The 24,580-nt window shown below is 44.1% G+C and overlaps 1 protein-coding gene across 5 annotated transcripts; it reads left to right on the top strand.

The window, feature by feature from the left end:
* The first annotated feature begins 3,805 nt into the window (after positions 1–3,805).
* Positions 3,806–24,175, top strand: LOC124031920 (protein FAM110B-like). Of its 5 annotated transcripts, none has more exons than XM_046343725.1 (4): positions 3,806–3,872; positions 12,662–12,908; positions 20,668–20,987; positions 21,151–24,175. In XM_046343725.1, exon 4 carries the CDS (start codon positions 21,159–21,161, stop codon positions 22,539–22,541), a length of 1,383 nt encoding a protein of 460 aa, XP_046199681.1. In that variant the 5' UTR covers positions 3,806–3,872; positions 12,662–12,908; positions 20,668–20,987; positions 21,151–21,158; the 3' UTR covers positions 22,542–24,175. The 5 variants fall into 5 exon arrangements, with proteins under 5 accessions (XP_046199681.1, XP_046199684.1, XP_046199685.1 ...); XM_046343727.1 differs by having other exon boundaries at positions 3,827–3,868; XM_046343728.1 differs by lacking the exon at positions 12,662–12,908 and having other exon boundaries at positions 3,810–3,872.
* Positions 24,176–24,580: the final 405 nt, after the last annotated feature.

Genomic DNA, 24,580 nt, shown 5'->3' with positions numbered 1-24,580 from the left:
AAAGGAAATAAGAGCCGTTGTTGCTCTGTTTTGTCCTGTGTCTTCTTAACCTTACCAAGCACTGTATTTCTGAAATATTTCTAAAGAAGGTCCAATGTTCATGTGTTTTAAGGGTTAGATAAAACAACAAAAGATCATAACATTATTTATACCATGGCATTGTTGAATATTCGTTTCTGATTGGCTTGAAGGACATTCTAGAACGCACAGTACATTTGCATGGTAGAATTCAATGGCTTTAGTTAATTCTTACATGTTCTATGTTTCAACTGCTTTTGAAAGCAAAAGTGTAATTTAAAACATTACTCTTGTTGAATTCGATTTTCATAATAGTGAGCTAAGACTGATTTGGTTAGCTAACTAAACTAGCAAGTATCTTTGTTTGAGACAGTGGTTGCCTCGGTAACATCTGGTAAACTTGCTAGCCACCAGTGGATGTTGAACACATTTCTAGAAGCAAATGAACACATGTATAGGGGCAAATATGTTCAGTTATAGCCATGGTATAAAAGGGATAATGAACTTGTGGCTCTATGCGTTCTCTGGAAAATAAAGCAACTCTCTGGAAGGTTAATTCCACGTTGTTCATTTTTCCATAGAACGCAACGCCCCTGCCTGTCACTGAATTATACTCTATTGAGGATGAAGTACAGTACATCCCTATCCTGGACAAACAGCAGTGATAGATTTAACCATCCAGATGACATAAAATAACAATGCTTTTACAATATGTTTTGCTTCTCTAAATGACCTAAAATCCCCAGTATTTCCCCAGACATGCAACTTCCTCCACATCTACTGTGTAAGTCCAGAGAGCATTGAGTCTAGTTTTGTGCCGGTTTTAGAGGGGGTGATATGTGTTATATCATGAAGGGGGTTTGGCAGCCAGGAGTCAGGACCAAGGACCTTGGGGACTCAGTCCTTTGTATTTGGTGGTTCTCAGGGGCATGTCCTTTCTGGCTGTCCTCATTACAATTTAGACTGCTGTCGACAATGGGCTCCATGGCAGTAGCCCACATCCCACAAATGAGCACTCTAAACCATTTTGCCCGAGGTGGGTGGGGTCATCAACATCAGCCATGCCACGCCTCTTTCCATGCTCATCCATCACAATCACCTTGATTCAAATCAAATAAACTTTATTTGTCACATGCCCTTAACCAACAACACAGTTCAATAAAGAGTTATTTACTAATTCAACTAATGTAAAAAATAATAAAAAGTAACACAATAAAATAACAATAATGCAGGGGGCACTGGTACCGAGTCAATGTGCGGGGGTACAGGTTAGTCGAAGTCATTTGTACATGTAGGGGGATCAATGTAAATATTCCGGGTAGCCATTTTATTAAATGTGCAGCAGTCTTATGGCTTTGGGGTAGAAGCTGTTAAGGAGCCTTTTGGTCCTAGACTTGGCGCTCCATCGTTTTCCTGTTTTTTGTCTAGATAATCAATTGAAGCTACAAACGTGGGCAATATGGCAAAGGTTCTAATAGGGCAGAGACTACAGGCCTTTTTTAGGAGAATAAAGCTATTCATTCCATTCCACTCTGAACAAGAATAGGCCAATAAGATAATACAGATACATCCATAAGTATCTGATGCAGTTCTCCTCAGAGGTGTACACACACACACACACACACACACACACACACACACACACACACACACACACACACACACACACACACACACACACACACACACACACACACACACACACACACACACACACACACACACACACACACACACACACACACACACACACACACACACACACACACCCCTATTCCTTATCCTGTCTACTCTTTGATGTGGAAAACATACTAATTTCATCATCTTTGTTGTGCAAAGGTCTTCTAGGCCCCCTCATACAAATGTTTTTGCTTCTCTTCCTAATCTAATAACGGAAGCAAGAAACACATTCATGCTGAGAATAATACATCTATTGTTCCCACAGGAACAGAGAAGCAAGTGTTCTTTTCTCTGTTCCATCCTTTCTGTACGCAGGTAAGTAATGAAGGTCGCAACGCTCTCTCTTATTTGAGTTTAGGTCATTTTGAATTAGTTAATTGATGCAGTTTGTTGCCAAAACATTAGATCATCCATCAGCTTCATTTAAGGTCAGTCAAAATTTCAGTAACTTTAAAAGTTCCTTCAAGAGCAGTCACAAAAACCATTAACCCGCTGTAGAGGATAAGTTCATTAGACTTACCAGCCTCAGAAATTGCAGCCCAAATAAATGCTTCAGAGAGGTCAAGTAACAGACACATCTCAACATCAACTGTTCAGAGGGGACTGTGTGAATCAGGCCTTCATGGTCTAATTTCTGCAAAGAAACCACTACTAAAGGACACCAATGAGACTTGCTTGGTCGAAGAAACACGAGCAATGGACATTAGACCGGAGGATATCTGTCCTTTGGTCTTGTAAGGGAAATGTTCATGTTTGTGTTTTTCTAATAACTAATTTCTGTGTTATATTCATGTGCTGTTCTATAAACCAATTTATTTGTTCATGCAAGTGGCTGACTGTACAAATCCTCACTTATCAGTAGCTGCAATTTGGCAGTATGCCCAGATGTTGTTTTGAGACGCAAAGTAGGTGAACGGATGAACTCCGCATGTGTGGTTCCCACCGTGAAGCATGGAGGAGGAGGTGTGATGGTGCTTTGCTGGTGACACTGTCAGTGATTTATTTTAGAATTCAAGGCACACTTAACCAGCATGGCTACCACAGCATTCTGGAGCGATACACCATCCCATCTGGTTTGCGCTTAGTGGGACTATCATTTGTTTTTCAACAGGACAATGACCCAACACACTTCCAGGCTGTGTAAGGGTTGTTTGACCAAGAAGAAGAGTGAATGAGTGCTGCAACAGATGACCTGGCCTCCACCATCACCCCTCAACCCAATTGAGATGGTTTTGGATGAGTTGGACTGCAGAGTGAAGGAAAAGCAGCCAACAAGTGCTCAGCATGTGCAGGAACTCCTTATGTTGGAAACGCATTCCTCATGAAGCTAGTTGAGAGAATGCCAAGAGTGTGCAAAGCTGTCATCAAGGCAAAGGGTGGCTACTTTGAAGAATCTAAAATGTAAAATATATTTGGATTTGTTTAACACTTTTTTTTGGTTACTACATTATTCCATATGTGTAACTTCATAGGTTTGATTTCTTCACTATTATTCTACAATGTAGAAAATAGTATAAAAAAAGCAAACCCCTTAAATGAATAGGTGTCAACATTTTTGACTGGTACGGTATATATCTATTCCAGTCTCTGACATTGCTCATTCTATTATGTCTTCATTTCTTTCTTCCTTAAAACCATTTATGGATTTGTATATTGTTTATTTTAATTATATTATTGCTATAGGTATTACTGCACTGTTGAAGCTAGAAAGACAAGCATTTGGCTGCACCTGCGATAACACAAATCTGTATGCAACCAATAAACTTAGATTTTACTCCATTTTATTGCGCAGAGCGGTCTCCAAGCAGTCGACAATGCATCTTCCAAACTGGGAACTGACCAATGGCGGATTGTGGGCATACCAAATTGGGACATAATGAGGGTGAACAAGATCCCATGCCTTGAGCGTATTTACAACATTTAGTCCTAATCTAAAGCAATGCCATCGGATTTGTTCTTAAAAACATATGTATGATATTTGTAGGGTTTTGATTATTGAAGACAAATTACACCTGACTTTTTTATATTGCCACTAAATGGGCTTGAGTTGGTATCTTCCGCGCCAATATTGAATTCCCATACTTATGCACTTGATCTACAACCACCCCGACGATGGATACTTACCTACAGCGTTATCATATGAGTCTGATAACGCACTCGGAGACACATAGTGAGTAAGTTATCTACACAGTATTTCATTGCATTCCAATTCAGCTTTCTACAACCAGAATGAATGACAGACTGTGGGCATGAGAATGGGTCTATCTAATAAATTGGGTTTTAGAACCATATTATTTACATCGTTTCATTATCATGTTGTTGTGATTGCACACCTTTTTCCAAACAAATGGACTAGAGAAAGGCGTAAAATAATTGTCAGCCAACTGGCTAACTTGTGTTGGCTGGAAAGGTGACTTGTGTGTCTGGCATTAGTAGTGGACCCTGTAGTAGGTAGGTTAATTTAACACATTACTTTATGGTGCGTGTTCTATGTGACTTTTTATCCTCAAACTGTTGAGATAGGTGTGTTGGGTGTTCCCTCCCATGCAGGACATTAATTAGGTGGGTGTCAAATGAATGGGGTGGTTTCGGGAAGGAAGCGGCCTAGGCTAGGCCTAACGTTACTTCTCAATGTCCCCGTTGGTGTATTTGCACGCTGGTTTTTGTGCAAGGCAAGGGCTGAAGTTCTGCTCCCTAAAAGGGAGCCTGCTGGCTTCGTCCTCAATAGTTGTGAGACTGGATACCAACACCAACACGTGTTTTGATGTTTTAACTCTTCGGGAAGTGCCAGAGTGATTTCGAGCTTTAGCAATGAACCATAGCAAAGCTTTATTAAGACATAATGTAGCCTACACACAGACAAGTTGCAACAGTGTATTTATATGGCTGTTATTTAGAATTCATTTATGGTAGTCTTTCCTAAATTGGATTTGCACGCTCAGTTTTAACAGCAGTAAATATGTGTTCCTTCTTTAGCGGGTCTGGGACGATACCAGTATCACAGTACTTGTTAATTTATTTATTTATTTTATTTGACCTTTTATTTAACCAGGTAGGCAAGTTGAGAACAAGTTCTCATTTACAATTGCGTCCTGGCCAAGATAAAGCAAAGCAGTTCGACAGATACAACGACACAGAGTTACACATGGAGTAAAACAAACATAGTCAATAATATAGTATAAACAAGTCTATATACAATGTGAGCAAATGAGGTGAGAAGGGATGTAAAGGCAAAAAAGGCCATGGTGGCAAAGTAAATACAATATAGCAAGTAAAACACTGGAATGGTAGTTTTGCAATGGAAGAATGTGCAAAGTATACATAAAAATAATGGGGTGCAAAGGAGCAAAATAAATAAATAAATTAAATACAGTTGGGAAAGAGGTAGTTGTTTGGGCTAAATTATAGGTGGGCTATGTACAGGTGCAGTAATCTGTAAGATGCTCTGACAGTTGGTGCTTAAAGCTAGTGAGGGAGATAAGTGTTTCCAGTTTCAGAGATTTTTGCAGTTCGTTCCAGTCACTGGCAGCAGAGAACTGGAAGGAGAGGCGGCCAAAGAAAGAATTGGTTTTGGGGGTGACCAGAGAGATATACCTGCTGGAGCGTGTGCTACAGGTGGGAGATGCTATGGTGACCAGCGAGCTGAGATAAGGGGGGACTTTACCTAGCAGAGTCTTGTAGATGACATGGAGCCAGTGGGTTTGGCGACGAGTATGAAGCGAGGGCCAGCCAACGAGAGTGTACAGGTCGCAATGGTGGGTAGTATATGGGGCTTTGGTGACAAAACGGATTTCACTGTGATAGACTGCATCCAATTTGTTGAGTAGGGTATTGGAGGCTATTTTGTAAATGACATCGCCAAAGTCGAGGATTGGTAGGATGGTCAGTTTTACAAGGGTATGTTTGGCAGCATGAGTGAAGGATGCTTTGTTGCGAAATAGGAAGCCAATTCTAGATTTAACTTTGGATTGGAGATGTTTGATATGGGTCTGGAAGGAGAGAATATCGTGGCAGGGGGGGGGAGCGAAACAGATGTAACTTATTTAGGAACATAGCTTTAATGGTGTAAACAACCATGACTCATTATGTTGTCATCCAGAGTCCATGTTGCCTTTATTTTTCAAATTATAGAACAACATTTTACACACGAGTTTGGTGTGCTTCCTTGTTTTCATTTTTGGCATGAAAAAATAATACATTTTAGGAGCTGCAGTAGTATCCTTTTCACACACATTTCTGGCCTGTCTGTCCTAAATCCTGTCAGATCAAAACCTGTAGCAGATGTCAGTATTATTACAATAACTGTCGCACACACACTGTTAGGTCCTTGAATAACTACACGCACAGAGTAAAATGTTGTCTTTGGGGTAACAACCAGATTTCACAATATCAAAATGTAACTAACAATCTGGGTTAGTGCAGTTATTACCCTGCTTGTTTTGACCTTCTGGCCTATAAACTCAGACTTGATTTAAAAAAGACCTGATTTCAAACTCTGCTCTGACACACTTGACAACTTGAATGGGACAGAGTAGGCTATTAGAAAAGGTGTGGGTGATTTGTCATTTTGTGGGATTGAATAGGAAATCCCCCACGTTGCTGGTGGGGGTAATAGTTATGTGAAGATGTTAGGCATATCACTCCGTGGCTGACTGTGTTAGGCTGGCCTGAGTCTGGTTGTTGTCAGGGCTGCTGACTCTCATCTACCATGTGATGAGAGTGCGCTGGCAGCCAAGTAATCCACCAGTCAACTCACCACAGCATTATGCAACTTCATTTTAACTACTAAACTGTCAGATTAAAACACACCATGGTTTAAAAGCCACCCGTAAAACATCCCACCACACTTCAACAATGCACTATTCAATACAGTTTGAGTGATTCCTATACAACATTCTCAGGCAGGCTGAGAGTATAGTATAGGTTCCCTAGCTACAGCTTGGAGAGAGGAGTGGTCTCATGGCCCCTCACCCTCAATTATGAATACTTTGGAATGGGGTCAGTGACTCTGCCCTTGACACTGAGCTGAGGACCGAGGAGCTTGTCTGTCTACCTCCCTACTCTGTTTGGAGTTTGAGATTATTTTTTGCATCTCTCTTTTCTTGTATCAGAGGTAAGCCAAACAGAAGGTATAATAGTTATGGCGTGCCGAAAAGATGGCTAAAGTTTTGACTCTGAAGGGTGAATAAGATGGCAACAGTGATAACAAAACACCCTCAACTATCTACTGAAAGATTAGTCTAGGCATAAAAATCTGTTATGGATTGAAGATTATTTTGTGGGGAATGCAAGAATGCACTTTTTTTTCAGCCAAGTCACAGGTATACTGAACAAAAATATAAATGCAAAATGCAACAATTTCATATATGAACTGTAACTCAGTAAAATCTAAGGACATCAGTCAATATAAATAGATTCATTCGGTCCTAATCTATGGATTTCACATGACTGGGAATACAGATATGCATCTGTTGGTCGCAGATACCTTTAAAAAAAGGTAGGAGTGTGGATCAGACATCTAGTCAGTATCTGGTGTCCCACTATTTGCTTCATGCAGCGCAACACATCTCCTTCACATAGTTGATCAGGCTGTTGACTGGCCTGTGGAATGTTGTCCCTGTGGAATTGGAACAAGCTGTTGTACACACCGATCCAGAGCATCCCACACATGCTCAATGTGTGACATGTCTGAGTATGCAGGCCATGGAAGAACTGGGATATTTTCAGCTTCCAGGAATTGTGTACAGATCCTTGCGACATGGGGCCGTGCATTATCATACTGAAACTTGAGGTAATGGCGGCAGATGACTGGCAGGACCATAACCCCACCGTCACCATGGGGTACTCTGTTCACAATGAACAGCAAACAGCTCTCCCACACAATGCCGTACACCTTGTCTGCGGTTGTGAGGCTGGTTGGATGTACTGCCAAATTCTCTAAAACGACATTGGAGGCAGCTTATTATAGTCTTTGGCAACAGCTCTGGTGGACATTTCTTCAGTCAGCATGCCAATTGCATGCTCCCTCATCTTGAGACATCTGTGGCATTGTGTTGTGTGACAAAACTGCAAATTTTAAGAGTGCAGTTATATTATCACCAGCACAAGATGCCCCTGTGTAATAATTATGCTGTATAATAAACTTTTTGAAATCCAAACGACAGGTGTGGCATAATCTTGGTATGCTCACTAACAGGGATGTAAAATGTGTGTACACAATTTGAGAGAAATAAGCTTTTCTTGAGTATGGAACATTTCTGCGATTATTTTTTTACATTATTTCAGCTCATGAAACATGGGACATTTTTTATTCAGTGTAAATACTTACATTTCCCGTTATGACAATTTTCTTTCAGTTTTATTCCAATTATCAAGGGGTGCCTTGCTAATTTGTGGAATTTCTTTCCTTCTTTAAAGCATTTGAACCAATTGTGTTATGACAAGATATGGTTGGCTTTTACCAAATAGGGCTATCTTCTGTATACCAAAGTCCATATTATGGCAAGAACAGCTCAAATAAGCAAAGAAAATCAACAGTCCATTACTTCAAGGCATGAAGGACAGTCAATCTGGAAAATGTGAAAGACTTTGCAAAGGCAGTCACAAAAAAACCCATCAAGTGCTATGATGAAACTGGCTCTCACGAGGACCGCCACAAGAAAGAAAGTAACCTCTGCTGCAGAGGATAAGTTCATTAGACTTACCAGCCTCAGAAATTGCAGCCCAAATAAATGCTTCACAGAGTTCAAGTAACACACATCTCAACATCAACTGTTCAGAGGAGACTGTGTCAATCAGGCCTTCAAGGTTGAATTGTTGCAAAGAAACCACTACTAAAGTACACCAATAAGAAGAGACTTGCTTGGTCCAAGAAACACAACCAATGGACATTAGACCAGAGGAAATCTGTCCTTTTGGTATGATGAGTCCAGATTTGAGACTTGTTTCCAACCGCCGTGTCTTTGTGAGAATGGATGATCTCCGAATAAGTGGTTCCCACCATGAAGCATGGAGGATGAGGTGTGGCGGTGCTTTGCTGGTGACCTGGTCAGTGATTAATTTAGAGTTCAAGGCACACTTAACCAGCATGGTGAAGGGGTTAAACCAAGGCCTCATACCTTTTTAAAGGGTTAAGTTGTTTTATGATAAACTGTATGGTCTCCTCTCAGGAGATGTGTGTGTGTGTGTGTGTGAGAACACCTGTTTTGAGTGTTGTGCCCTTTACACACTATAAGAAGGCGGAAACGGTCTGGGCCCCACCGTGGCTGAGGTTCTGAGAATACGACTGGTTTTCTGAGGACACAAGGCTGCTGCAGACCTGATGAAAACAGCCACCTTTCAGAAGATGCTTAGACTCGTTCATCTTGTTATGACCTTATACTTGTCATGAAAGGTCAAGATTCAGTCAACTCCACTTCTGAGCTTTTAATTGCTGACAAGATGGTTGCTGCTGTCAGGGGGAGGTTATATTTAATAAAATGTTGCCAGGGAAAGTCACGCAAGGGGAACTGGGGAGGCTATATAAGTTACAGGATGTCTTAGACACTTTGCAGAACCTGGGGAGAGCTATCATCTACTGTACTCTGTATCAACTTCTGCCTACAATTGTATTACTAAAGGAGAATTGTAATACTTAAACAAGAGTATGTTTCCCGTCTACTACATATATGTATGTTTGAGAATTAGATAGACCTGATCATGTGTTTGAAGAAATTGACCAACAATGGCTACCACAGCATTCTCCAGCGATACGCCATCCCGTCTCGTTTGCGGTTAGTGGGCCTATCATTTGTTTTTCAACAGGACAATGACCCAACGCACCTCCAGGCTGTGTAAGGGCTAATTGACCAAGAAGTGTTGCATCAGATGACCTGGCCTCCACAATCACCTGACCTCAACCCAATTGAGATGGTTTGGGATGATTTGGACCGCAGAGTGAAGGAAAAGCAGCCAAAAAGTGCTCAGCATATGTGGGAACTCCTTGAAGACTGTTGGAAAAGCATTCCAGGTGAAGCTGGTTGAGAGAATGCCAAGAGTGTGCAAAGCTGTCAAGGCAAAGGGTGGCTACTTTGAAGAATCTAAAATGTAATTGTTTAACACTTATTTTGGTTGCTACATGATTCCATGGGTTCATAGTTGTGATGTCTTCACTTTTATTCTACAATGTAGAACATAGTAAGAATGAAGAAAAACCCTTGAATGAGGTGTCAACTTTTGATTGGTACTGTATATACAGTGCATTCGGAAAGTATTCAGACCTTTACTTTTTCCACATTTTGTTACGTTCTTATTCTAAAATGTATTACATTGTTCTTCGCCCAACTCTTTGTGCTTTGCTCCATTCATCTTACCCTCTCCTGAATTGTCTCCCAGTCCCTGCCGCTGAAAAACATCCCCACAGCATGATGCTGCCACCAAGGACTTAACCGTAGGGATGGTGGCAGGTTTCCTCCAGACTTGACGCTTGGCAATCAGGCCAGAGAGTTCAATCTTGGTTTCATCAGACCAGAGAATCTTGTTTCTCATGGTCGGAGAGTCCTTTAGGTGCCTTTTGGCAAACTCCCAAGTGGGCTCTCATGTGCCTTTTTACTGAGGAGTGGCTTCCGTCTGGCCACTCTACCATAAAGGCCTGCTTGGTGGAGTGCCGCAGAGAAGTTTGTCCTTCTGGAAGGTTCTCCCATCTCCACAGAGGAACTCTTGAGCTCTGTCAGAGTGACCATCGGGTTCTTGGTCACATCCCTGGCGAAGGCCCTTCTCGCCCGACAGAGTTTGGCCGGGCGGCCAGCTCTAGGAAGGGTCTTGGTACTTCCAAGCTAATCCCATTTAAGGCCACTGTATTCTTGGGGACCTTCAATTCTGCAGAATTGTTTTGTACCCTTCCCCAGATCTGTTGCCTCGACACAATCCTGTCTACGGACAATTCCTTCGACCTCATGGCTTGGTTTTTGCTCTGACATACACTGTCAACTGTGGGACCTTATATAGACAGGTGTGTGCCTTTCCAAATCATGTCCAATTCATTGAATGTAAAAACAGGTGGACTCCAAGTTGTAGAAACATCTCAAGGATGATTAATGGAAACGGGATGCACCTGAGCTCAATTTTGAGTCTCATAGCAAAGGGTCTTTATTATTTCTCTTTTATTTATTTGTAATACATTTGCCCAAAAATGATTACAAACCTGTTTTTTTCCCCCTTCATCGTTATGGGGTTTTGTGTTTAGATTGAGGGGAAAGAAGTATTTAATCCATTTTAGAATTAAGCTGTAATATAACAATGTGGAAGAAGTCAAGGGATTGGAATACTTTCTGAATGTAGTGTGTGTGTGTGCATACTACCATTCAAAAGTTTGGGGTCACTTAGAAATGTCCTTGTTTTTGAAAGAGAAGCACTTTTTTTTTTTTTTTTTGGTCCATTTAAACAAGGTTGCGGGATGTCCGGCCTCCGGGCCATTTTTGTGTGTGTATATATGGTGACCACAGCCATTTTGCTGGTCAACTACCATAATCCAATATTCAATGACTGCCACAGCTTGTGTGTGTGTGTGTGTGTGTGTGTGTGTGTGTGTGTTCCACAGCAGTTAGAGCTAGGGCCTGCTTGGGCATGCTGATGTGTAATATGGAACAGTAATGTGAGCGTGTCAGACTGGCTTACAGTCTGTCCTGTGGAATGTGTGTGTCTGAGCCCTGAGGCCAGGCTTATCTGTTGTGGGAGCTGGGCTGGTGCTGCTGTAATAGTGAACCTGCACCCCATATGCCTTTTCACTCTCAACAAAAAAAAAAAATGCAGAACATGAATTGTTATGGAGAATCTGATAGAGCAGTAGCAGTCAGCCATACCGTAGCTGTTATAGTGGGAGACTACCAATCAGACTCACTCCGTTTAATCCTCTGACACCTACCTTGCGGCTAGCGCAGGTGGAACAGGAGCAGTTGTCGGGTACGCTCAACTACACTTGGGTTCCCATGGCGATACATTACCATAGCCACTGGGTACACTTTGGAAGTTGTTATTGATGTTCAGTAGTTGTTCTGCTGAGCTTGTTCCCCTGGCAGAGTGGTGTCGGTTTCAACGCAGCAGAGGATGGAGGAGGAGAGACTAACTTGACGGTCTGTCTGCAGGGGTTTCAGCTTTAGGCGGTGTGGGATCATAGGGATGTTTGTCGCTGGAGTTCTGCAGATGACGTACTCAGGGAGAGGCAAGACAGATTTCTCTGATCGGTCTGGTCTCGCTGTGCTCTTTTAAATTTTTTATATTTTTTTATATATATATATATATTTTAATGAGACCCTGAGAGAGAGGACATTATTTGGTGGGATAAAATGTTATTAACTGGATGTTTTTAAATCATGACATAAATATTACACTATTTTAGTGTTGATGTTCTTTACCATACACACACAGCTAGCTAGTGTGATTTTGAGTGGAAGGCCAGTGCGATTCTCACTGTGCTGCGTCAGGAAAATGAGAGGGTAGTTTCATAATTCTACCCACAGAGCCCTGTCCATAGCACCCCACCCTACACATCGGTTGGCAATAAATAAGCAAGACGTGCAGGTTTTGGACCGTAGAAGAGAGGTACTGTAAAGTCTGGGCCTTGCTTACAGGAAGCCATCAAGCTGCTGATATGAATGGACTTGGATATAGACTCACACAGGGCTGGGTAACACAGCCTAGTCCTTTCCATGTATTCCCAATAGGACTGCTGCTGTAACACAGGCCAACCAGGCTTACTGTCGGGCTATATCCTCAGCCACACCAGCACGTGATTTTCTTGTCTTTCACCCAGCTTTCTCTGAGGTATATCACGTTGTCTAACAGACCAGAGGTGTTTTTCAGCTGGAATAACCTCTGGGGAAAGTGGAAGTCCATAGAACTGTTAAGAGATTATTTGTTCATGGGTTTGTTAGGGACAAATTATTTAATGGTGGTTAAAAATGATGCTTTAAATTTTGTTTCACAGTTGACTGGCAGTTTACTGGAATCCTTCACTGGGACCATTCCTTTGCTCATCTGTAACGGGTAAAGGAAAATGTGTCTCGGCTAACCCTTTAAATGGGAAGAAAGTGTAAGGGATCTCACGTGACTGAGGAAGAGGCCCTGCCTGGCTGCTTCCTGCCTCCAGAGTGGCTGTTCCTGATTCAAGGCAAAGGGTGGAGTGAGCGCAGGAGGAGGAGTATTTCAGTGAGGGAGTGAACCAGCCTCTACAGGTTTGTGTCCAAGGAGAACTCCGCATACACACACTCACTCAGGACCCAGATGCATGCTCTACATTCTCATAGTCAGCTTTCACTCTAGAGGGCTTGATTCTCCAGTGTTCTTGTCCAGATCTTTGAGACTCCGCTGAGGATTCCACTCGTGAACACACACAAGTAAGTAGGACTATCTGGACGAGCTGACCAAACAGCCGGAGTGTTTAGAAGTGGTTTGTGTTTGTTTGATTCTACATCAGGGGGCTTGGGTGTTCTGTTATTTTACGGAACCAAACTTTGACTCAAGGGAAGTAACTTTGGTACTCCAGAATGTAAATGATATTCATATTATCCCGAAGCACATTCCATTTGTAACTAGATGCATGTAATTTGTCATTTTGCAGTATACAGTTGAAGTTTACATACACTTAGGTTGGAGTCATTAAAACTAGTTTTTCAACCACTCCACAAATTTATTGTTAACGAACTATAATTTTGTCAAGTCGGTTAGGACATCTACTTTGTGCATGACACAAGTAATTTTTCCAACAATTGTTTACAGACAGATTATTTCACTTATAATTCACTGTATCACAATTCCAGTGGGTCAGAAGGTAACATGTTGACTGTGCCTCTAAACAGCTTGGGAAATTCCAGAAAATTATGTTATGGCTTTAGAGGCTTCTGCTAGGCTAATTGACATAATTTGAGTCAATTTGAGGTATACCTGGATGTATTTCAAGGCCTACCTTCAAACTCAGTGGCTCTTTGCTTGACATCATGGGAAAATCAAAATAAATCAGCCAAGACTTCAGAAAAAAATTGTAGACCTCCACAAGTCTGGTTCATCCTTGGGAGCAATTTCCATATGCCTGAAGGTATTACGTTCATCTGTACAAACAATAGTACACCAGTATAAACCCCATGGGACCACACAACTGTCATTCCGCTCAGGAAGGAGACCCTTTCTGTCTCCTAGAGATGAACATACTTTGGTGTGAAAAGTGCAAATCGATCCCAGAACAACAGTAAAGAACCTTGTGAAGATGCTGGAGGAAACAGATAGAAAAGTATCTATATCCACAGTAAAACAAGTCCTATATCGACAGAACTTGAAAGGCCGCTCAACAAGGAAGAAGCCACTGCTCCAAAACCGCAATTTAAAAAAGCCAGACTACGGTTTGTAACTGCACATGGGGACAAAGATCATACGTTTTGGAGAAATCTCCTCTGGTCTGATGAAACAAAAATAGAACTGTTTGGCCATAATGACCATCGTTATGTTTGGAGGAAAAGGGGGGACTCTTGCAAGCCGAAGAACACCATCCCAACCGTGAAGCACGGAGGTGGCAGCATCATGTTGTGGCGGTGCTTTGCTGCAGGAGGGACTGGTGCACTTCAAAATAAATGTGTTCATGAGAAGGAAAATTATGTAGATGTATTGGAGCAACATCTCAAGACATCAGTTTTGAAGTTAAAGATTGGTTGCAAATGGGTGTTCGAAATGGACAATGACCCCAAGCATACTTCCAAAGTTGTGGCAAAATGGCTTAAGGACAACAATGTCAAGGTATTTGAGTGGTCCTCACAAAGCCCTGACCTCAATTCCATAGTACATTTGTGGGCAGAACTGAAAAAACTATTGCGAGCAAGGAGGTCTACAAACGTGACTCCGTTACATCAGCTCTGTCAGGAGGAATGGGCCAAAATTCACCCCAACTTACTGTGGGAAGCTTGTGGAAGGCTACCCAAAATGTTTGACCCAAGTTAAACAATTTACAGGCAATGCTACCAAATGCTAATTGAGTGTCTGTAAACTTCTGACCCACTGGGGATGTGATGAAAGAAATATAAGCAGAAATTAGTCACCCTATACTATTATTCTGACATTTCACATTCTTAAAATGAAGTGGTGATCCTAACTGACCTAAGCCAGGGAATTTGTACTAGTATTAATTGTCAGGAATTATGAAACTGAGTTTAAATGTATTTGGCTAAAGTGAATGTAAACTTCTGACTTCAACTGTAGTGAACCTATCGTATGGAGACTTCTATCCATCAGACACAGCCGCTGTCCATGCTCTCTGGCTCCTGTGGTCTCATGGTTGTTTGAATTTTCCTAACCTAAATACTGGCCTTGATTATAAAAGTTGGCAGCTCTGCTTCAAGACAATAATCTCTTGCCCTAATTGGGTGACAGTATGTATGGCAGTGGAAGAATTTAAGAGTAAACACATTCTTGCCAACAATGCATTTGAGAATGAGCATGTTGAAAACCATGGTGATGATAATCATGTAGGGCAGTTGGGGTAATGTAGCTTTAAGTCAGAATCACATGTTGGCTGGGGAATGTTTTGTCTCTGCCGTCAGCCTGTGTGTATAGGCTAGTGTATAGTGGCCATATCTCCTCTGGCCTTCAGCTAAAACAAACAGAACATCCCCACTCTCTCAGGGCCACTTTGGGCTTTCTGCCTGCATATGGCAAAACAAGCTGGGATTCCAGGGGTTAATCATTGGATGATGACTGCGAAGCGTGTCTGTGGGAACGTGGGGTTCTCTGGCACTGCTGACGACTCAGCCCGGCCACGCTCTTCCCCGGCATCACGTCTCTGTGATTACTGGCTGGCTGGCTAGGGACATGTCTATGTGACTGCGCCCGCGCCTGCATTTTGGAATGCATTCATTGCCGAAGGGGGATTTGTACTCCCTATCTCTTTCCCCTTAGGCTGAGCTACCACAGTAAAGGCCAGGGCTGTGTAATTGTCTTGTCTATACTGTGTTATCTAACATTTAAGATTAGTCATGATGAGGAGGGACGCAGGGTCGTAAAGTTGCTCAGCAGGGGACTGAACACTGAGCCCTAGGGTTTTCAGAGAAACACGAATGCTTGTGAACATTTTATAATAGAGAGATGACAGTTGAGATTGAGTTGGAACACTTTGATTTGTTAGGGTAATATGGGCTATATGGAACACTGTCTAATCCTCTGTCAACATGACTAATGAGTGTTTTTCCTGGTAGGCCCTACTTTCAAAATTCTCTTTGAACCCCTTTCTCTTTTTTCCTAGTGGGCTAATGTGGACAAATTACAGATGTCTCTGTCCGTATGTTTGTGCTACAGAGCTTAGCTCCCCTAGGGAGCGCTGTACCACCTGCTGTTGTTTCATTACCTCCTCATTTAGCCTAGGCCACACACGGTTATACACTGCTCAGTTTAGCGAGAGATGGGTCAGTGTGTATTTGTGTGAAGGATGTATTTTGTTTGCGTGCGACATCGGTCTGTGTGAGGGGGGTGGGGGGGCAGTAGAGTAGACGGTCAGTTGGGATCTCCAGTGTACGTAATTGTGAATGGGATTTTGTATCCTGAAGCCATAGACAGACAGTGATGGTTTAGAGGGGGAGTTATGCTCCAATGACTAGCTCTAATCTGACTCTCTGTTGACTTTGTCCTGCTGGGCGTGTGATTGTTAGGGTGGGGGTGTTGGCAGGCACAGAGAACATCTGTACTTGTACCCTAACGGACACTCTAGTATGGGGTTTCTCGCAATCTATCTCTCAGCCCAATCTGCATTAGCATAACTTTAATGCAGTTCAGCACGTGTGTGTGTGTGGAGGATATGTACATTGACCCTATGCCATAAAGTTACAGGTTTTAGATCCTGTGAGATTTGCTGATATTGTGGAGTTGCAGCAGCAGTCCTCTCCTGGGAAAACGTATCTTTACTCCAGTAAAACCTCTTAAATCACCCCCTGGAGACTGGTTGATAACCTCTGAACTGTTGGGTGACCATAAATCTGGAGCACAGTGGGTGGTGGGGTTAGTGGTGACAATCAGTCTCTGTGCTATCCATTGGGTTGCCAATGGTTGTTTTTAGTAGAGCTATCTTGGTTTTGGTCTTTTTACAGGTTTTATTGTTGCTGTGAGTGAGGTTATCAAGTCTGACAATTTATAAATGTCCTTGCTCTGTAGTTGGCCTGTTAGATTAGTGGAGAAGGCCAATACATACATAGCTCCGCAAAGTGAGGTGAGTTCACAGCTCTGCAGGGTCCTCTAGCCTCTCAGTCCAGCAGGACAAACAGTCAGTCACACCATCTCACTGTGTTTGTTTGTATATCCATCTCGGTCACGTTTCCTGTTGTGAAATGAGTCACTGCTTCCTTCTATATGTGTGATGTAGCCTACCTGAGAAACCACGGCCAATGGCAGCTTCGCTTCCCCCTCTTTCTGTGGTGACTCTTCTGTAGAAGGTGGCACCCCTGTTGTTGTCCTTCACTCTGAGGTCAATGTCCAGCAGGCCAAGGCTACTGTGGAAACCAACTGACTCCTGATTGGCAGGCTCGCTTGGCTCCTGACTTGAAACTGCTTTCCAAGACTACTGTCTGCCACTTTAACCCTTTACAGTAGCACCACGGCCTGACGGAAGCCCTCTTTATCCTGAAGCATATGAATTGTAAGGCTGTATTCTTCAGGAATTCCTCTGTTCAGTCCTGACCTCTTCCTCACTGTCTCTTAAACCCCCTGCTCTCTGTCACGTGATGTTATGGGAGAAGCAAATTGCTTCCAGTCACATAATTCCCTTGTAATTACCCCTCATGGCTCTCTTGCCATGTACTCTGTGGGCTGCTTTTTCCTTTCAGCCAGAGGCCACTGGGTTGGTGCTGACCACAGATAGATGGAGCACCTGTGGCTTCATGTGCTTTTCTCACAAGGCATAGCAGTCTCTACTAATCATCAGCTGGATGAAAAACTGTACACTCAACGAAACAGAGGTGGAATATTGCTGTGAGCCTGGTTGGGGAGAGCACAGCAATCTCCATTTGTGGTCATTCCAACCACAGTGAGTGATGTAGTTGAATGTTCAGCCAGGCAGGCAGCATGTCATGCAATTGGAGATGTTTTTATTTCTGACAGAGGTATTCCTGGCCTGTTCTTTCCCTCGAACCCCCCCCTGTACAGTTGCCAGGTTGCTGAGGGCCTCTTGTTATTAGATCAGTTCACACCTCAGCCTGGTGCAGGAACTAGTTAAAGTTGAATTTATTTGCACCACAGAAAACAAGTGATAAACAACAATACAAAAACCAGTGTGACATTGACGTTTACACAACCACACCCAAAATGCATTGTTAGGTTATGGACCTGCACTGTGTTGGTGCCTTTCCAATGAGACTGCTTTAGTTCGGCTGGCTACCCGAACGATGGGCTCACATACTCCCTTAAAAGACCGTCGCTTGAAAAATGAGAAAAAAGCAGCAATAGTACTGTTTGTCCATTTTGAGACGTTGTAGCCAGGACACTTCCTCAATAGTCACAATCTAAGAAAAGTCAAGAAGTCTGTCATTAATTGACTTTTTTTTGCCAAGGAGATTCTGATTCTGGGAAGCATGAGGAACACCTTTACCCTCGCACCAGGGTGTCGCCAGTGTTTTATGTTATTGTGTTTCCATCAGGCGTGTGACACTAAAGACTTGTGGCGGCCAGAATCAACAACCTCTGCATCATTCAAGACTTTTGCTTTGTGGCGTGTTTTTTAAAAGTTGATCTAGCCATATTGTTATGTAGATGCCAGCTTGGAAGTACCCGGGGCCTTGCCTGGGCTCCAAGTTAGAGCAGCTCCGCTGGATCCGTGACCCAGTGAGACACGGGTGCTGGCCTGTGATGAAAACAAAAGTCAGAGCCTTTTGGGTAAATCTTCATTTGTAAATGCGGCAACAACTGTGGATCTACCTCTGAATGACAATGGCTGGTGCTTCAGGAAGAGATGGGTAGGTTGTGTTTACACACCTTCCTTGTTAATACACAGCAATTGTGATTCATAGCTGTATCACTGACTGGGGGCACAGATAACAAAGCGAGGGGATGGCGAGTGGATTTCAGGATTATGCCATCTGTTAGGGTGGGTTTTATATGGGCGGTAGGCAGTGGCACCGTCCAGGAAGAAAATGATTACCCTCTCTTATCACCAGGAACAGGAGAGGTTTATGATAATTACCAGAACAATAATTTGTTTGTGATTACATCCAGCATGTGTAACCATACAATAATGGTAACCAGACACTAGCAGGCTTGTGGTAGTTGATTTAGGTCAGGGGGGTTACTGAGTCTCTTGTCTGAATGAAAATGTGGGTTCTGGAAAGGGTACTGTCTGTCTGAGATTTGTCTTTGACCACCAGCTGCTTTTGACCAACAGCTGCTGTGTTTGACAGTGTCCTGCCCTCATGTGTATGTCAGTGGCCCTGTAGGGTTGCAGCCTCGCCTGCATGATTGAAGCGCTGTACAGTAACTGTGGATGTGAATGATGTCGGGGTCTAGCACAGACACCAGAGAGCCTGCCAGCCACCTCACCCCTCTGCCTGAGCAACTGTGCCAGCTATTAAAAGACCTGCCTCTTCGAGACAGCTGTGTGTGTGTGTGAGGAGAGATTGAACTGCAAAATGCAATGCAACCTTGTTTTATGTGCCACTGTCATGATTACAGTCACGTCCTTTCCGTTATTTCTCTGTTCTCTCCATGCTCCCTACGGCTCACCTGTTATACAGACCCTTTGAGTGTTTGCACACTGTACGGTACACTAACCATTCCATTCCTATGTTCATATCTATCCATTTTGGTAGCTGACTGGTAGACTCAGGGTCAGACTACATTTTACATTATTTTATAGTAGGATGTGGCATATTGAGGCATTTCCTACTAGAATTCTATGCTCTATTTCAGTGGAGATTTCTCCTTTTGGTTTGTCACATGCAGAGGATGAAAGGAGCCGTGTGCGTTGTTAGTAGTACAGGCTGATATCTGTCGGTCCTGCTCTCTCTCTCTCTGATGCTGCTGGAGAGGGGGGACATGAGCTCTGGGAGACAGCAAGGCTATTAAAAGATGAATTAAAAAATGTACAGCGGAATATGATCATGGTGGTGATAAGGGGAAAGAGATGAGCCCAGCCAGCAGTAACGCTCAGTGTGATGTAATCCGGGGCTTTGATGGTGTAACTGTAATGAAAACAAAATTGCATTCGGAATTGCTTTTCAATTCCTCTGAAACTGAGGATCAAGAAAGGAGGAGACAGACTTGGTGGACGAGAGCAGCTGTCATCGGCTGTGAGCATAGACATGGGAACAGCAAGGGAGCAATTCTCTTCTTTCTCCACATGTATTAAGAGTACTTAACAAGTCCAATCTTTACCAGGAAGATGTGATGCTCCTGAGATTGAGAGGATATGAAACATGATCGGCTGATGTCTTTACAGTTTTGCTCTTCTCATATTTCTTCACATACTTTCTCTCACTGTTTGGCTATTGTGTTGAACAAAGAGCAGAACAAGTGGAGCAGTTGAGGATGTTGAAATGTTTTATTAAGACCCTGTTTGATGCAATTCGATGTAAAATATTGCAGCTTTTGTACCCACCTCTCCCCCTTTTTTCTTCTCCCTTTCATATCATTTAATTTGAATTAAAATTCAGTTTGTTTTGTTGTCAGTGGGGGGAGGGGTGCAATTGGTCAGAATCCTTTGACTAAAGCCAATAGCAGCGTAGCTCCCAACCTCCACCCCTCCCTGCCCTGCTGAGATTCCCTGTCTGGCCTGTGATTGGCTGCATTGGGACTCAGCAGCCGGAGGCAGTGAGTGTTTAGGGGAGGAGTCGGATGGCATATTAAAGCCGGCCGGTCTGCTGTCCTTTTGCTTAAGAGTGCTCCCGTGTGCGTTTGTTAATGTGGAGCAGTAACGTTACAGGGCGATTCTTCTGTTAGTCTGACAGTCTTCCTCTCTCTCTCTTTCCTCTCCAGGAGCCCTGCTGGAGCTTCACTCCAGGAACCCTGACAATCTGTGGAGCTGCCAGATCTGTTGCTTTTCCGGGATGGACAGAAGGATCGGGAGATTGAGTTGCTCTGTCAGTCTGCCTGTGTGATCTAGTTACCAACCAGCGGCAGCTAGGCTAACCCCAGGATCTGCCCCCGTTGGGTCACTGAGCCGGACTGATGTGGAATGTGAACCATGGTGACCCTGTTCCACAATTAGCCTTTCAGTGAAGAGGACAGATAGTGACGACGTGAAGAAAGGAAGAAGAAAAGGAGAAGTAAGAGCAGCAGCAGTAGCAGATAAACCGGTAAGAAAGTTAAATGGTCCTTTGGTGAGAGGGAGGAGAGGAGGGGGGGATAAAGGGGCTTTGCAAAACACCTATTTTCTCTAGCTTGAGACAGTTGTGAGCATGAAAAGGACGTTGACCATTACTGTCTCACTCTTTACTTTTCTCTCTGCTTTTCTTTCAGACCCCAAAATGCCTGTAGAGACCCTCCGGCCCTCGGACGGGTGCCTGGTGGGGGTCCCCTTCACCTCAGCCATGCCTTTCCGCATCCTCAACAAGGGACCCGACTACTTCCGGCGGCCCGCGGAGCCTGGAGCCCGTAAGCTGAGCGCGGTGGAGCGTCTGGAGGCGGACAAGGCCAAGTATGTGAAGAGCCAGCAGGTGGTGCTCACCAGGCAGGAGCCTGTCAAACCACCCATCATCCGCAAGCCTCTGCTGTCCCCGGGCATGATGCTTCAGTGTCGGATCAATGCCCCCCCGGCCCGCAAGGTCCCGCGGCGGCCGGCTGACTCAGAGAACACAGGAGGGATAGGGTGGCGGAGGGGACCCCCTCTTAACCTGGATATCCTCAACAACCTCATCAACGTGTGTGATGGACCCCTGCACTGCTCCCCGTCTCCCGTCCCTTCCTCGCCCTCCACCTCCTCTCCTTCATCAGGAGGGAACAGCATGGGGAATAGACTCTTAGCTGACCAGGAGAGGAGCAACCGAGTCCTGAACGACTTTAAACATGTTAATAACTGCAACACCTCCTCCACATCCTCCTCTTCCACCTCTCCCTTTAACAACAGCCAGGCCTCCCCTGCCGAGCCCAGCCGCCTGCCACCTCCTGTCCCAGCACGGGGCATCAGGGTGGGGGTGCCAGTGCCCTACAGCACTCCAACTTCAGTGACTGTGCGCAGGGTGGATGTTAGGCCCCAGGCTGAGGTGAGGAAGCCCCTGAGGACCCACCTCCGGCCTCCGATCAAGCCCAGACAGACTGCCCAGCCCCAGGTAGCCCAGCCACAGGCCCCACCACCTCCTCCACAGCAGCCCCAGACTCAACCTTTGTCCCTCACCCCCATGCAGGCTCTCCCCTCTTCCCCACCCTACCTGCCTCCCAGCCCCATGGTGTTCGGGGCCGGTATGATGCCCCCAGCCTCTCCTGCTTTCACCCGCATGTCCTCAGCCAGTTCCAGGGGGTCTCGGCCCGGCTCGGCTCGTAAACATCCCTCCCTACACCGCTCAAAGTCTGACCTGAGCGACCGGTACTCACGAGCCACAGCCGACCTGGAGCGCTTCTTCAACTACTGTGGGCTGCACCCAGAGGAGGTAGAGGGCATGGGGGGAGTGGAGCGCTTCGCCAGGGCCAGCTCAGACATTGTGTCTGTGTCCAAGTTGCGCAGCGTCAGCACCCCCAGCTCTGAGTGTGAGCAGGCCCGGGAACAGGGGGAGGACGAGGATGAGGAGGGTCCTGCCCGACCTGGGGAGCGTGTCCCCTACGGAATCTCAGTCATCGAGAGGAATGCTCGCGTCATCAAGTGGCTATACGGGATCCGCCAGGCGCGGGACTCCAACGCTGTGTCCAATGTTTAGAGGAAAGAGACAGGACAGGGAGGCTCTGGAATGATACCCAGGCCTGTCCCACATTGTTTTTTTAATATTGATAAATCCCACAGACCATTGAGGGGTCTTTGGTATATATTGTTTTTTATTTTTGTTTCAAGGAGGACATTGTTATTCTGTTGCCTTACCTCATGTTTTAGAATATGTTTTTTTTTTTTTGGGGGGTGGGGGGGGTCATTATTTTTGAACCATCAATCTTTCAAAGTCAGAGTATTCTGGAGAACATGAATTCATCTGGGCTGCAGGTCAGGACTGCTTCCCTAGAAGAGCAGGACAAGCAATCACACTTCTCAAACAAACATTGAAAGCAATCATGTCAGGGATAGAAATGACTGAATGCTGAGGAGGATGTTGATGGGTGTAGACCAGTGATGCTGTGGTCCCTGCTGTCTGTTTGTCTGTCACACAGGTACTAAGGATGCTGTGTAGAGGGTCCCAGAGCCCTGTTGTGTCTGCACTGGGGTTGGAGCTAGTCTGATGATGCAAGAATAGACTGTGTGTGTGTGTGTGTGTGTGTGTGAAGAGCAAGTAATACTTAGAACCCCATTGATACTGTGAAACATGAAAGCTTTTAATTATTTTTTACCTTCACTCTAAGACTTCATTAATACCGTTGATGTTGATTCCAGCATGCAAGTGAAAGTCAATATATTTGTGGGTCATCTCAACATAGCACAATCACCTGTACTCACAAATACACAATGAAAACAGACGTTTTCAGGTCTGCGACAGAGTAACGTCTGTAGCTGTGTACTGCATTGTCGTCTGTATTGTAGGTGAGCGTGGTCTCTAATCAAGCATTGGTGCAGTTTAGTGTTTCTGTTTATTCACTGAAGAAGTATGTCTGGGTGTGGATGAGAGTCTTGTGGTAAGTGTAGGGTGAATGGGTAGGGGTGCTGTTGATTGGAGGGGAGGAAAGTTCAACACTGCTCAATGGAAGGGGGATCAGGATGGTTGGAGTAGGAAAGAGGGGATTCTCTGAAAGTAAACCGGGGGTGACTTCGGTTCTGCGTGTCCTCGACAGCCTGCAGAGAAGATGGACCAATATGTCTTTTAAAAATGCAATTTGAAGTTGTTACAAAACTATTGTAATCGTACTATTCAACAACTGGTGCATAGCATTCAAGCTTTGTACAAAAGTGCAATCTGGTTGTATCTATGTGAACATACACACAGACAAACCCACACATTATATGCACACAAAATCCAGGCACCAGCCACCCGCACAACATTAGTGTGAGTGTTGTGTGTAACTGAATTCTGAAGTATGTGTAATGATAATATGCACTCTGCAGGGTTGGAGTCAATTCCATTTGAAATGACTGGAATTGGAATTGACCCCAGCCCTGGCACTCTGCTCTGTGTGAAGGGAAAAGAGGGGAGGCTGTTTATTTATGTGATTTCCTGTTCCTCTCAGAGGAGACTGATGGATGGCTCAGTGGTGAGACGATGTGTGGGTCTAGGACTGAGCTCCACGGTCTGTTGATGTGCTTTTGAGGTCAGCAGTGTCTGGCTGCCCAAAGAGTCAAGCTACAACTTGCAACATGGTGTCTTATGTCAATAAAGAATAAAGTTTTAGGAAAAATATATTTCCCTGGTCAGTGATTATGCTTTCAGTGACTACCAAAAAATATTCAATGGTGTAGAGTTTGTCATCGAGTTGAATGTCTTAAGGTCATTGTGACGGCATATGGACAAGTTCTGAGATTTTCAATGTGATGAGGGTCCAGAGGAACACCCACAGCTGTTCCTGAATCTAATGTTTTGCATGAATTGACAGCAGCACTCCCATGTCCCTTTTTGACAAGTTAAAAAAATATATATATATTTTATGTTTTTCTATAGTCTCTCATCCATTATTTAGAATGAAAAACTGTTTATTTAGTACATCATGCTACAGTTCTATTTTCTTCCTGATATGGCACAGGTCCAGAAGAGTGTTGGGGCTCGATTCTGCCGTCGAACATTTTGCCTTTCTTGCGCTCGCCATTCCTACGCGCTTCTCATTA

The sequence above is a fragment of the Oncorhynchus gorbuscha genome, linkage group LG03 (genome assembly GCF_021184085.1).
Source record: "Oncorhynchus gorbuscha isolate QuinsamMale2020 ecotype Even-year linkage group LG03, OgorEven_v1.0, whole genome shotgun sequence".
Classification (NCBI taxonomy): domain Eukaryota; kingdom Metazoa; phylum Chordata; class Actinopteri; order Salmoniformes; family Salmonidae; genus Oncorhynchus; species Oncorhynchus gorbuscha.
The sequence above is the reverse complement of the archived record's forward strand: the minus strand, read 5'-3'. Positions and strand labels throughout refer to the sequence as shown.

Coding starts and splice junctions, on each gene's coding strand:
- LOC124031920 (XM_046343725.1), top strand. CDS start 21,159: ATGCCTGTAGAGACCCTCCGGCCCTCGGACGGGTGCCTGGTGGGGGTC.